The sequence below is a fragment of the Hakea prostrata genome, chromosome 5 (genome assembly GCF_041222555.1).
Source record: "Hakea prostrata isolate BN-2017 chromosome 5, UWA_Hpros_2, whole genome shotgun sequence".
Lineage (NCBI taxonomy): Eukaryota > Viridiplantae > Streptophyta > Magnoliopsida > Proteales > Proteaceae > Hakea > Hakea prostrata.
In genome coordinates, this window is record NC_142604.1 from 57445325 (window position 1) to 57457769 (window position 12445).

Here is a 12445-nt window from a genome sequence, read left to right on the forward strand (position 1 = left end):
ATATATATTGAACTGCCTCCTTTAACAAGTCACATGATAAATAACTAAGTGTAGACTAATAGGACTGCATGTTCCTTGAAATCAAATTCTTCACCCAAATAAAATTAGAAAGTAACATTCAACTTGATTAATTAAAATTTTCTTTTATATCAAGGTAGTACCGATGAAGACATAAAGTACAATTCAAACCCAATATAAGTTCTTTACAAGATTTTATAATCAAAATGTTTTCCTTAAATAATTTTTAGTTGACAAATATAAAATATATTCTAATGATATATAGCACCAACCTTCTTACCCAAAAAAGATAAAACCAATTAAACTACGCAGATATACATGAAATATTGATTAATTATAACAAAGTCATTGTAATCCTTGCATTGACTTTCTATCCATGGCTGAAAACATACAACCCAGATGAATGAAATCAACAACAATTTAACCACGAAGTGAACTACCCCAAAGGCTAAAAACCCAGAGGGAAGAAGATTGCTGCTTTGTCGCATGATTATTCCTTTGCATCAATATTGCATCAACAGTGTCTTGATCTCCTGCCTTCTTAATATTGTTAATTTTCATAAGAGTACTATTAATTGGTACAAAAGTATTATTATTTTTTTGAGAAAAAAATTCGGCACAAGAGATGATCGTGAAGCCCTCTCAGAGATTTTGAAACCTCAGGGCTGTGGCATGAAGATGAACATTATGAGAGTCAAAAGAGTGTGTGTAACAGCAGGGGAACTCCATGCCGGATGAATTTTCAATTTTCACACTAATGTATGCATGGTTAGTGTTTTTTCAGGATTTGGAAAGTCAGATTATAGTCTTGCTTCTTGATTTACGAGATGTACCCTTTAGAGTTTGAAATGGTTTAGGGGTTTTGGATGCACAAAGTAATATGTGACACCAGCTAATAAGTTTTGGATTATGTTTGGGAGCAGCGCTGTCCCGAGCAGTTGACCACCCAGATGAATTTTTAGGTCCATATCAAAGCTGGACTGTTAACAAAACACTTAATTAAATGGTCTAGACTTGATCTGGACCCAAAAATTCATCTAGGTAGTCAGTTGCTTGGAGCAGCACTGCTCCCAAGCAATTTGCATAAGTTTCCTCGGAGGCCGATCTCCTCCAACTCTCAAGGGGAGTCTGGCAGGAACTTCGTAAATCTATCAATCTTTAAATAGTGGTAGTAACCTTCTATATAGACAGGGCGGAGGGCGGGCCCCCCCCCCCCGGGGCACCCCCCCATGGCCTCGACCACAAACACGGCCCAGAAAAAAAAATTAAATCAAAGGTTTCACCGGGGCCCCATTGGGGCGTGGGGAGCACTGTGCTCCCCGCGGGTCGCTGACCCGGCTCTTAGGGGCCATGCCCCCCCCCCGGATTTTTAGAATTTTTTCATAATTGCTTATATTTTCTCATTTTTTATGTTAATTTCTTTTATTTTTCCGGTTTTTTTTATCTTCTTACATGTGAAATTTCACTATTTGCCCCCCCCCCAATATTGAGAATAAATTTTAAAGGTAAAATAATGAGTATAAATGTCATCTCTATCTAAAAACTAATTCCTCAATCCCTATTTATTTTCCCCTCTTATCTCTCTCACATTTTTTCTTCCTATTTATTCTCTCATCTTTTTATAAAGTGGGTTAAAGGAAATTGTTTTTATTAAATATTTAAAATGTCATTTTTAATTAGAAACTCCTCAATCTCTATTTATTCTCTCATATCTCATATCTCTTCTCTCCTCTCTTTTTTTCCTATTTATTATCTTTAGTTTATTTTTGCATATTTATTCTTCTCTTTTGATAAACGTGTGTTAAGGAAATTTTGGAAAAAAATCTTCTCCACAATTAGGTACTCTATCTCTTTTTCAATTTATTTATTATTTATATTTTTCTCATTTGTTAAATATTTTTTGATTTTATATTCTCTATTTCTTTATTTTTTCTGTAATTTTATTATTTGATTTTATATTGTGAATAAAATGTCTATAATTAATAAATTAACTAACTACCACTAGTTTGCATCTCTTACCTTAAAAAAAAAATGGTTTGCATCTAACTTTTTAGGGTTGAATTCATGTGTAATTTTTTTTTTGTGCATTCTTTAATTTACCTATTTTTGTCAAATATGTGTGGGCCCCACAAAATATATGTGGACATATTCCTTAATATAGTAATATAATTCATAGGTGATATCCCCAATGGGTCTTATAAGTGCCAACACTACATGTGTGGCGAAAAAACATTGGTGCTTCCCTAATCCGAACTTCTATTCTTCGCCTCCCCAATATTGAATCCTGGTTCTGCCACTGTATATAGAGACAGTAGACCCAAGGAGGTCTTGAGATTTGAACTTCCTTTCTACCACACCTTTTCACTCTGATAGTATCCTCTACCCCATAGATGATTTTACATCACTTACACCTTCACAGCCACATGTTTTGGTGCGTTCATTTATAGTTTATTAATAGTTAAAAATAGACATTTTTTTATAACATATGATAAGAAAGGTGTGAAGAATCCTCCCCCAAAAAAAAAAGAAAAAAATCCCCCTCCTCCTGGGCCGGTTATTAAAGGTCAACTAATACAAATATAAGTAATTTAGATCCTTTTCACCCAAGCAGGTGTTTTCCCATCCTCCAAGGAGGACTGCACTATGAGCCATGTATCAGCCCAACTCAGATAGCGAGGGTACAAAGGAATGAGGAGTTTTTCAAATCCCACGCATCCTTTCCAATTAATTGATTCCAAAAAACCAGTTTTTGACAAATTACCTCGATCCATTAGGGGCAGACTTGAATGTTATGCGTTAAATGTGCAGCACTGTGCTGCCAACGGTCGAGATTAAAATCTATTTAATGCGCAACACTGAAGTCGATTCCCTGTAAAAGGATAAAATATTTTTTCTTGTTTTTAGTTCTCACCTCGTCACCCAAAAACAAGACAAGAATAAATAAATAAAATAAAGATTTATCGGTGAGATTCTCATGATCTCATTAATTAATTTAAAAATTCATTAGATTCCTTTTCTTCTTCTTCTGATTCTTCTCCCTTGAAATGAACCCTTTTCACCCTAACGGCCTTTTAGAACTTGTGTCACTCTCATCTCATCCGCTCTGAAAAAACATTAAAAATTTCATGATGAAAAGCTCCAACCACGGTTGATACCACAATGGTCCTATTCCAACCTCAACTTCATTTAAGTATTCACTGCTGTAGCGTCCAAAATCGAAACACTCGCCCGTCTATATACTCTCCTGAGCTCTCGATCCATTGCCTTCGTTTAATTATAGACCTCGATCTCTTCTACCTCTGTAGAACACAGCTAGAGAAGTCTACTTGTCTTCTCAAGCTGCTGCTGCAGCCATGGCGAGCGCTGTTCCTGTAGCTTACTTGAACAGTAACACGTCTCTATCGACGCCGGAATGGCTGAACAAAGGCGATAACGCATGGCAGATGATATCAGCCACCCTGGTTGGGCTTCAAAGTGTGCCGGGTTTAGTGATCCTGTATGGCTCTATTGTTAAGAAGAAATGGGCAGTTAACTCTGCTTTCATGGCTCTATACGCCTTTGCTGCAGTTCTCATCTGTTGGGTCACCTGGGCTTATAACATGTCTTTTGGAAATCAGCTCTTACCATTCTGGGGCAAAGCTGGTGTGGCTCTTGGGCAGAATTTTCTGATCGCCCAAGCAGTATTGCCAGCATCGACGCAGTATTTCCCCGACGGCAGGCTGGAGACGGCGATGGTGGCGCCGTTTTATCCGATGGCAACGATGGTGTACTTTCAATTTGTGTTCGCTGCAATTACATTGATTCTTCTGGCTGGTTCTCTGCTAGGGAGAATGAACTTCACGGCTTGGATGGTGTTTGTTCCTTTGTGGCTCACCTTTTCCTACACCGTCGGTGCTTTTAGTATTTGGGGTGGTGGTTTCTTGTTCCACTGGGGTGTCATGGACTACTCCGGTGGATATGTCATCCACCTTTCATCTGGAATCGCCGGCCTCACTGCTGCTTACTGGGTTAGTTTCTTTTTTCCTTTTTTCCTTTTTTCCATTTTCCCTTTCAGCTTTGACCAACAATGATGCTATGATTCACGCCTGTCCGTCCGTCGTATCTTTTTATCACGTATTAGGAGGGGGACCATCTCTGAGTTTTTAGAAGATAAATTAGAGATGGGACCCGAGTAGCACCCCTAATATGTGCGTGGTAAAAGGGGTGGGGGAACACAAAAGAACTTTACCTAAGAGTCTGGATCACCTTTCCGTCAATGGAGAAGTATGTATGTGTTTTCTTGATGTTTCTCCAACATATGACAACGGTAGTGCCCATGTGGGATCCACTAGGGCTCACCTCTAAGGACTAACAAAATAAATAAAAAATAGAATCCTAATAGATCCCATGTTGTTTGGCCCACTTTTATTGTATGGAAAAGAAATAGACTATAGATCCCCTCCACCCAATTGCTGGTCCTCCTATCTCCCCTCCTTTACACAGGGCCTGTACATGTAATACGAGCAAGCTCGTGCTAGACCAACTATGAGAGTGGGAGGATGGTTGGACAGCCGGGCTAGGTGGAGATGATTTGGATACTTACAAAACGTCAATGAAACACATACATTTCTCTCGTGGAAAGGTGAGTCTTCTACTGATTAGATAAAGAGTGTGGATTCTTCTTCTGCCCATTAGGTAATTAAAGAGTGTGGATCACCTATACTCATCTTGATGTTTCTTGATGTTTTTTTTCACCAAACATATAAGGGTGTCGCCCACCAGTAAAGGCTGAGAAAATGCAATTGAACTCCAGTATTGTGTATTTAATGCATAGCATTGTGTTGCTGCTCGATCGAGCATCAACACTGGAGTTTTTAACACTTTTGAAATGAAAACAGCACATGCTACACATTAAATGCACAACATTGAAGTCCGATTCGAGAAAATGAAGAAATAAGAGAGTCAAAAAGATGATTCGATTTGTTTTTGACTTAGTGTTTGTATTTATTTATTTAATAATAAAAGGTGGGACCGAGGTTGACAAAGGACAGAGAGAGATTTCCGCCGAACAACGTGTTGCTGATGTTGGCCGGTGCGGGTCTTCTGTGGATGGGGTGGGCCGGATTCAACGGTGGAGATCCGTATACGGCAAACACCGATTCCTCAATGGCCGTGCTGAACACCAACATCTGTGCTGCAACGAGCTTGTTGGTGTGGACAGTTCTCGATGTGCTCGTCTTCAAGAAGCCATCGGTCATTGGTGCCGTTCAGGGTATGATCACGGGGCTCGTTTGCATCACCCCTGGTGCAGGTATATATCTTCTTTTCGAAACTCACTCACATTTTTCCAGATAATTCTTTTAGCTTTCGTTTCCAATCTGTCGATCGAGTTCTAGGCAAGCCATTTCCATGATGTGATTTTTGACTTTCCTCACTGAACTGAACTGCTTTCTTCAATCATTAAATATGCATGAGAATGGGGTTGGGACAAGTTTGAAGGAATCAAGATGGTATTAATTGGACCACTGGTCGTTCCGGAATATAATTTTGAAAGATTCTGAATTGGATTTGGCTATCTTACCTAGAATTTTGATCCAGCATTTATTGTTGACACATGCAGCACTAGATATATATAGAGAGAGACCTAGCTCTCTCTAATTACCAGAAGAAAAGAAATCAGGTATGGTTTGGAAAGTGTTCTGAATTAAGCAGATGTGTTGGGGACTGATAAACCTAAACCCTAGTTTTAGACGGGGCCTTGTGAGATTTTTCCATTAGGGTTGTGCTAGAATTGTACGAGGTGCTAAAGAAACATGTCAAGGTTGAGTTCAATTAAGTGAAAAAGAATCAAATTCAGAAACCAGATGGAACTGTTGAACTAGATTTCCTTCCTTGTCTTCCCAAAATTGCAAAAACCCTAATTTCACAACATGAGTAAAATCATTTGCTCTTTCAACTAGTAGCTTCCATTTCCAATGTTGGCTAGGAAATCATCATCATCCTCAATAACAGCATTGGTTGCCGAAACAAGAATTAATCTCTGTGATAGAACCCTATATATAATTAAACATCTTTCATGCCTGCTAGATACATTCTTAAGGTGCGTGTATTCTTTCTCGACTTGTGAAAGTGTAAGTTGGAAAGATCCTAGCACAGTTTTCTTGCATTGGTAGAGGCGTTGGTGTTTCTATCTGTCGCCATAATGTTAATATTGAGCTTTGCATACTTGAACATGGAAATTGAACAAGAAGAGGAGGAATAGAGCTGGTGTGCACATATTATCTTTTCTCTCTCTCTCTCCTCAGTTAAGACATGCATTCTTGCATGATCCTTCCATAAACCCAAGTTCCCATTTTCCCAAAGTCAATGGGAAATTTAAGAGCAAATTACACTACACTTGCTATATTTGGGGCAAAACTCTTGACCACTCACTGTTGCCTCAATAATTACATGGCACTCACATGTAAATTACAAATTACCCACAATTAACCGGCATTGCTGTTAAAATAGATTATGAAATTATCCAAATGCCCTTACTTTTATTTAAAACATTTAAAATAAGCAATCTACACCCATTTTAATTCTCTCACAGCCAACCCTTAGGTGGGTGAAGGAAGAATCCATTCACTACACCTCACCGGACCACCATCGCTGAAAACAAAAATGGCTATGGCAGCAAACAAAAATTCAATCTTCTTCCCAGATTGATTTTTGTAACCAAGAGCAATCACATTGAGATGTCGAGGAGGTGGAGGCTTAGAGTTTGTAGAATTTGTGACCTTAGGGGAGATGGTTACTTCTTGCCATCGGGGCAGTGGTGGAGGCTGCAAGGATGACTATGGAGGTGGCGGCGGTGGTGGTGAAGGTGAAGGTGGTGGTGAAGGTGAAGATGGAGGAGGAGGGGGCTGCTAATTTCATGGGCTCACTCTCTTCCCTCTCGTGCGGTTCATGTCTCTCTCTAATTGCAGGCTCACCACCACTTTGTGGGAGATGAATGAGAGAGAGAGAGAGGATTTTCAGGTAGGGATGGTTTCCGGTGGTGGTGGTCCGATGAGGTATAGGTAGAAGATGGGTGAAAAGGGAATTCCTTCACGATTTTTTGAAAGGGACGGTTTTCAGCAGTGGTGGTTTGGTGAAGTATAGGTAGAAGATGGGTGAAGGGAGTCACACAACTAAGGGTTGGCTGTGAGAGAATTAAAATGGGGGTAGATTGGTTATTTTAAATGTTTTAAATAAAAGTAAGGGCACTTATATAATATCATAATCTATTTTAACAACAAGGTTAACTGTAGGTAAATTGTAATTTTAATGTGAGTGCTATGTAATTTATGAGACAATAACGAGTGTTCAAGAGTTTTGTCCCAAAAATAATGGGTGCCCTGTAATTTACTCATATAATTAAATTAACAATCACTCCAGTCTATAATTAGTAACCCTTGCATTGAAGAAACTATGAATGCTTAGAGTGCTTCTACCTTCTAATGGAAATCAATACCAATATGTGATGATAAACCATGAAAATTAACTGATACCTAATTAATTGATTCTAACTGGTTTAGTCTCTTTTTTATTTTTGTTTTTAGGTCTTGTTCAAGGTTGGGCTGCAATAGTAATGGGAGTTCTATCCGGAAGTATTCCCTGGTTCACCATGATGGTGATCCACAAGAGATGGACTCTGCTTCAAAAGGTAGACGACACTCTCGGCGTATTCCACACTCACGCCGTGGCGGGCACTCTTGGCGGTATTCTCACCGGCGTGTTCGCCGAGCCGGTGCTGTGCTCCATGTTCTTGCCGGTCACCAACAGCAGAGGTTTAGTCTATGGAGGGACCGGCGGCGTCCAAGTAGGCAAGCAGATCGTCGGAGCCCTTTTCATCATCGGCTGGAACGTAGTGGTGACATCTATCATTTGCTTGGTGATAAGGCTGGTTATTCCTCTGCGAATGTCCGAAGATCAACTGATGATAGGAGATGATGCCGTTCATGGAGAAGAAGCTTATGCTTTGTGGGGTGATGGTGAGAAATATGATTCCACCAGGCATGGATGGTATGGTGATGCTAACCATCCAGCTACATTGGAAATGGGAGCAACTGGTGTAACTCAGGTAGTGTGAGAGAATACATTGATGATCGAAGAGGATATGAGATTGACTACATGTCTATTTTGTATAATGCATTAATTCTTCGAAGGAGAGGATTGCTTGTTCATTATCAGAGATCGTAAGCTTATTGTTGCAATGGCTGATTAGTTTGTATTAAGACATTAATCATATAAAGTAAGGGAAGTCAAATTAATATATCATTAATTACAGTGTGAACTTGTTCAAAATGAATAGATTCCAGTAACTGGTGTGGAAAAGGACAACTGACAACTTCCCCCTAGTTGCTACATACCTATCAATGAAATGAGTATATAATTATCAAAATTAAAAATTAATTAACCATCCATCGAATTATTAATTATATTAAACTTAATTACGGAAAAATATCTTAATCCAAACCCTCTATAATTCACAATTAACCATTAAAAATGTGATATGTGGCAATTTGCAAATCAAAAGATTGAGGTCCATATACAAGTCACATAATTTTTCTTTTAAATTTAATCACAATTCTTTGATTTGATTTATAAATGTATTTCAAACCATTTGATGTGATGTTTGGGATACATGTTATACATTTATAAGAAAATTGATAAATTTTCTATTGAGAATTTGTGACTAAGTTGGAAGTCTGAACAGAAACCATTCGGTCAGCGGGCTCTTGTCACGTCTGCAGATAGTCACATAACTTTATCAATATTTAGTATAAAAATTAAATTCTGAGCCGAATTGAATAATTCGAATTATGCACATCAAAATGTGCAACATCATTGTTTATGGTGTAGTCCACAAAGGTGGCTGCTTTAAAATCAAAATAAATACTGTGCCTATGTATAAACTCCCCTGTTCTATTTTTTTTTTTTTGAAGTCAACTGCTCAACCCAATTTGAGAAAATCCATCCACGCACGAAAAAAACAAAAAAATCAAGTCATATGATCCGCCGATCTGTACAAAACACAACCCATGGTCAGCCTGCCTTAATAGACCCTTCTTTCAATTTGATCTTTGAGTCCTTAACCAAACAAAACAAAAGACAAATTCCTCTTTAGCAAAATTCTTAGTAAAAGAATAAGGATGATCAGATTCAGACCCCTGTGAGAACTGAGGAGAATAACCAACTGGAAATCAAAGCAATGTTCTTCAAGTTCGTGGTGCTTTTTCTTCTCCTTGGAAGAGCTTCTTTGTCATCACAACAAGATGATATCAGCTTCACCTATAATGGATTTCAAGGAGTTAACATGAGCATGGACGGCTTGGCTCAGATCACAAACAATGGCCTCCTTATGTTGGTAAACACCACCAAGCAACAGAAGGGTCATGCCTTCTACCCTCAACCACTTCACTTCAAGAATTCTTTCACAGGTAGTGCTGTCTCCTTCTCCACTACTTTTGTATTTGCCATGTTCTCCAAGTTAAGCGCAGTTGGTGGCCCTGGTATGGCATTTGTGATTGCACCCTCCAGAGATTTCTCAGGTGCCTTGCCAGGTTCTTATCTAGGCCTCTTCAATACCAGCAACATCGGCAACGGGATGTTTAAAAAAAATATATAATATAATATAATATACATTTAGATAAGTTCAAAACAAAAACCTATCTCCCAGTGTTTAGGACCGTCTAAGGACCCGGAGAATAGGGAAGATACCAATGCGTAGCCCACACGGATGGAGCGAAGATAAGAATATAACGATAAGCTCCAAGGGGGGACGGAGAGAGCAGGGGATCACGCGAGCAACGAGGACCAAGCGGGCGGGGCGGAGGGCCGAGACCCAGCAACCAAGCCATGGGGCACCAAATTATATAAAAAATTAAGTGCAGAGGGTCGGGGCAGGACAGAAGGGGCAGGACAAAAACCCGGCGGGCGAGAGAGGAGACACGACAACCCGAGAGACACGACAATGCAGCCCCCAAGGTGCCCACGAACAAGAGGCTACCGGGTGAAAAACAGAAGAAAACAGTGAGAAAACCTGCCATCGGGGAACCCGGACCGCAAGAGACGGAGGCGCCGGACAAGAGTGGATCTGGAGGAAGAACGCCAGGCAAACCCGAGCTAAAGGGGCGCAATACCAAGGAAAAGACGACACCCACCACCCCGGAAGTGACACACGGGAGGATGACAAAAGAATATTTATATATTTGTTTCTTCTTGATTCTGTAATTGGTCTGTCTGTACTGTGCCTCTGGTCTCTTGGTTCTAACAGCAACTCATCAAACCATGTCATCGCAGTCGAGCTGGATTGCATTAAAAATATGGAGTTCAATGACATCGATGGTAACCATGTCGGAATTGATATAAACGACCTCAAGTCTAATGCATCTGCTTCGGCATCTTATTTTAGCGATCAAGAGAATCAACATGTTAACTTGACCCTCTTCGGTGGTCACTCTATGCAAGTCTGGATAGATTATTCTGGTGCACAAAGGCAACTTAATGTAACTTTAGCTCCCATAACGGTGGTTAACAAACCAAAGAAACCTCTCTTGTCTTTGAAAATTGATCTCTCTCCGATTATGGTAGATCCTATGTTTGTGGGTTTCTCTTCTGCTAGTCATACCTTCGATATAAACCATTATGTGTTGGGTTGGAGTTTTAAGATGAATGGGAAAGCAGAAAACCTAACACTTTCCCAGCTTCCCAAGCTTCCTCGTTTTGGAACTAAGAAGAAATCCAAAATTTTCAGTATTGGAATACCAGTGATTGGTGTGACTTTACTGTTAGTCTTAGTCTTCTTCGTCCACCATATAATGAAAAGGAAGAAAAAGTTTGCGGAGGTGCTTGAGGATTGGGAACGAGATTACAGACCTCACAGGTTCAAGTTTAGAGATCTCTACATCGCCACCAAGGGTTTTAAGGATAAGGAGCTTCTTGGAGTCGGTGGTTTTGGTAGTGTATATAGAGGTGTTTTACCAAAATCCAAAGCAGAGGTTGCCGTGAAGAAAGTATCCTACAATTCTAGACAAGGGGAGAAAGAATTTGTTGCAGAGATCGTTAGCATTGGTAAATTGCGAAATCGAAACATAGTATCACTCTTGGGGTATTGCAGACGCAAAGGAGAACTCCTACTAGTCTATGACTTCATGCCCAATGGGAGCCTGGATAAGTTCCTCTTTCATCAGACAACAACAGAGATGACACTCAGTTGGAGTCAAAGATTTAGAATCATAAAAAATGTTGCAGCTGCGTTATTGTATCTGCACGAAGAATGGGAAAAGGTTGTGATTCATAGAGATGTTAAGTCTAGCAATGTGTTGTTAGACAAGGAGTTCAATGGAAGGTTAGGAGATTTTGGACTTGCAAGACTATATGACCATGGAACAGATCCTCATACTACCCATATGGTAGGAACACTTGGTTATCTTTCACCAGAACTTTGTAAAACTGGAAAAGCAAATCCCAGTGTTGATGTTTTTGCATTTGGGGTCTTTTTGCTGGAAGTTGCTTGTGGTAGAAGGCCTATAGAGTCAGAAGCACCAGAAGAGGGTGTGGTGTTGGTGGATTGGGTGATCTCATGTTGGAATAGGGGTATGATTCTTCATACTGTGGATCCAAAACTGGGAATGAATTATGATGTGAAGGAAATGGAGCTGGTTTTAAAACTTGGGCTGCTTTGTTCTCACTCAATTCCAACCGTAAGGCCTCCCATGAGGCAGGTTGTGCGCTATTTGGAAGAGGAAGTCCCTCTATCAGATCTTACACTGCTTGTTCTGAACAAAATGAGTAATAACACAACTATTGTGACTCCAGGAGGTTCTGGTAGTGCTGCTGCTCTTGGGTATCCAGATCTTGGGAACGCTATGACTCGGTCATCATCAGTTGCAGAATCAGTATTATCTGGAGGCAGATGACTTGAACTACAGTTTTGATAATTACCCAAGTGAGATATCAAGTCATTATCAATTTCTTATTGTATGGTTTTTGTACATGTAAGTTGTAACTATCTTTTAGCGGAAAGAAATTATTAATTTTTTCTTGCAACTCCCATGTTTAGCATCTGTTTCTGACTTATGTGTCAAGTATTTGGTGGTCTTTTCATTTTAGAATCATTTATATGTTTTTCAACACATACGAAATAACTATTTAACCATGGAAACACGATTGACCACTTACCAAGAAAACAAAAATGATGACCTACTATGGAGATTGGTGTAAACAATGTCATTTGACCTTCTTTTTTTTTTTGGAGAAAACAATGTCATTTGATCGGTTCCAGTATTTTATCTTCAATCATGGAGTTTCCAGTGGCAAATAGTTTAGTCTAGAAGGTCTGCGAATACAACTAAATGGCCAATCCAATTCTTGGTTGAGAGATATATACTTGCTCTGCTTGATTAAATAGATTTTTAACTCT

The 12445-nt window shown here is 39.5% G+C and overlaps 2 protein-coding genes across 2 annotated transcripts; both read left to right on the forward strand.

Moving 5' to 3' along the window:
• Nucleotides 1-3115: 3115 nt before the first annotated feature.
• On the forward strand, nucleotides 3116-8292 carry LOC149016741 (ammonium transporter 3 member 1-like). The gene is made up of 3 exons (XM_089156018.1): nucleotides 3116-4025; nucleotides 5023-5308; nucleotides 7581-8292. The coding sequence occupies exons 1-3, from the start codon at nucleotides 3372-3374 to the stop codon at nucleotides 8108-8110; spliced, it is 1470 nt and encodes a 489-aa protein (XP_089012144.1). The 5' UTR covers nucleotides 3116-3371; the 3' UTR covers nucleotides 8111-8292.
• A 921-nt stretch (nucleotides 8293-9213) lies between these two features.
• On the forward strand, nucleotides 9214-12067 carry LOC149016742 (L-type lectin-domain containing receptor kinase IV.1-like). Its single transcript, XM_089156019.1, has 2 exons — nucleotides 9214-9630; nucleotides 10298-12067. Exons 1-2 carry the CDS (start codon nucleotides 9233-9235, stop codon nucleotides 11940-11942), a joined length of 2043 nt encoding a protein of 680 aa, XP_089012145.1. The 5' UTR covers nucleotides 9214-9232; the 3' UTR covers nucleotides 11943-12067.
• The last annotated feature ends 378 nt before the right edge of the window (nucleotides 12068-12445 follow it).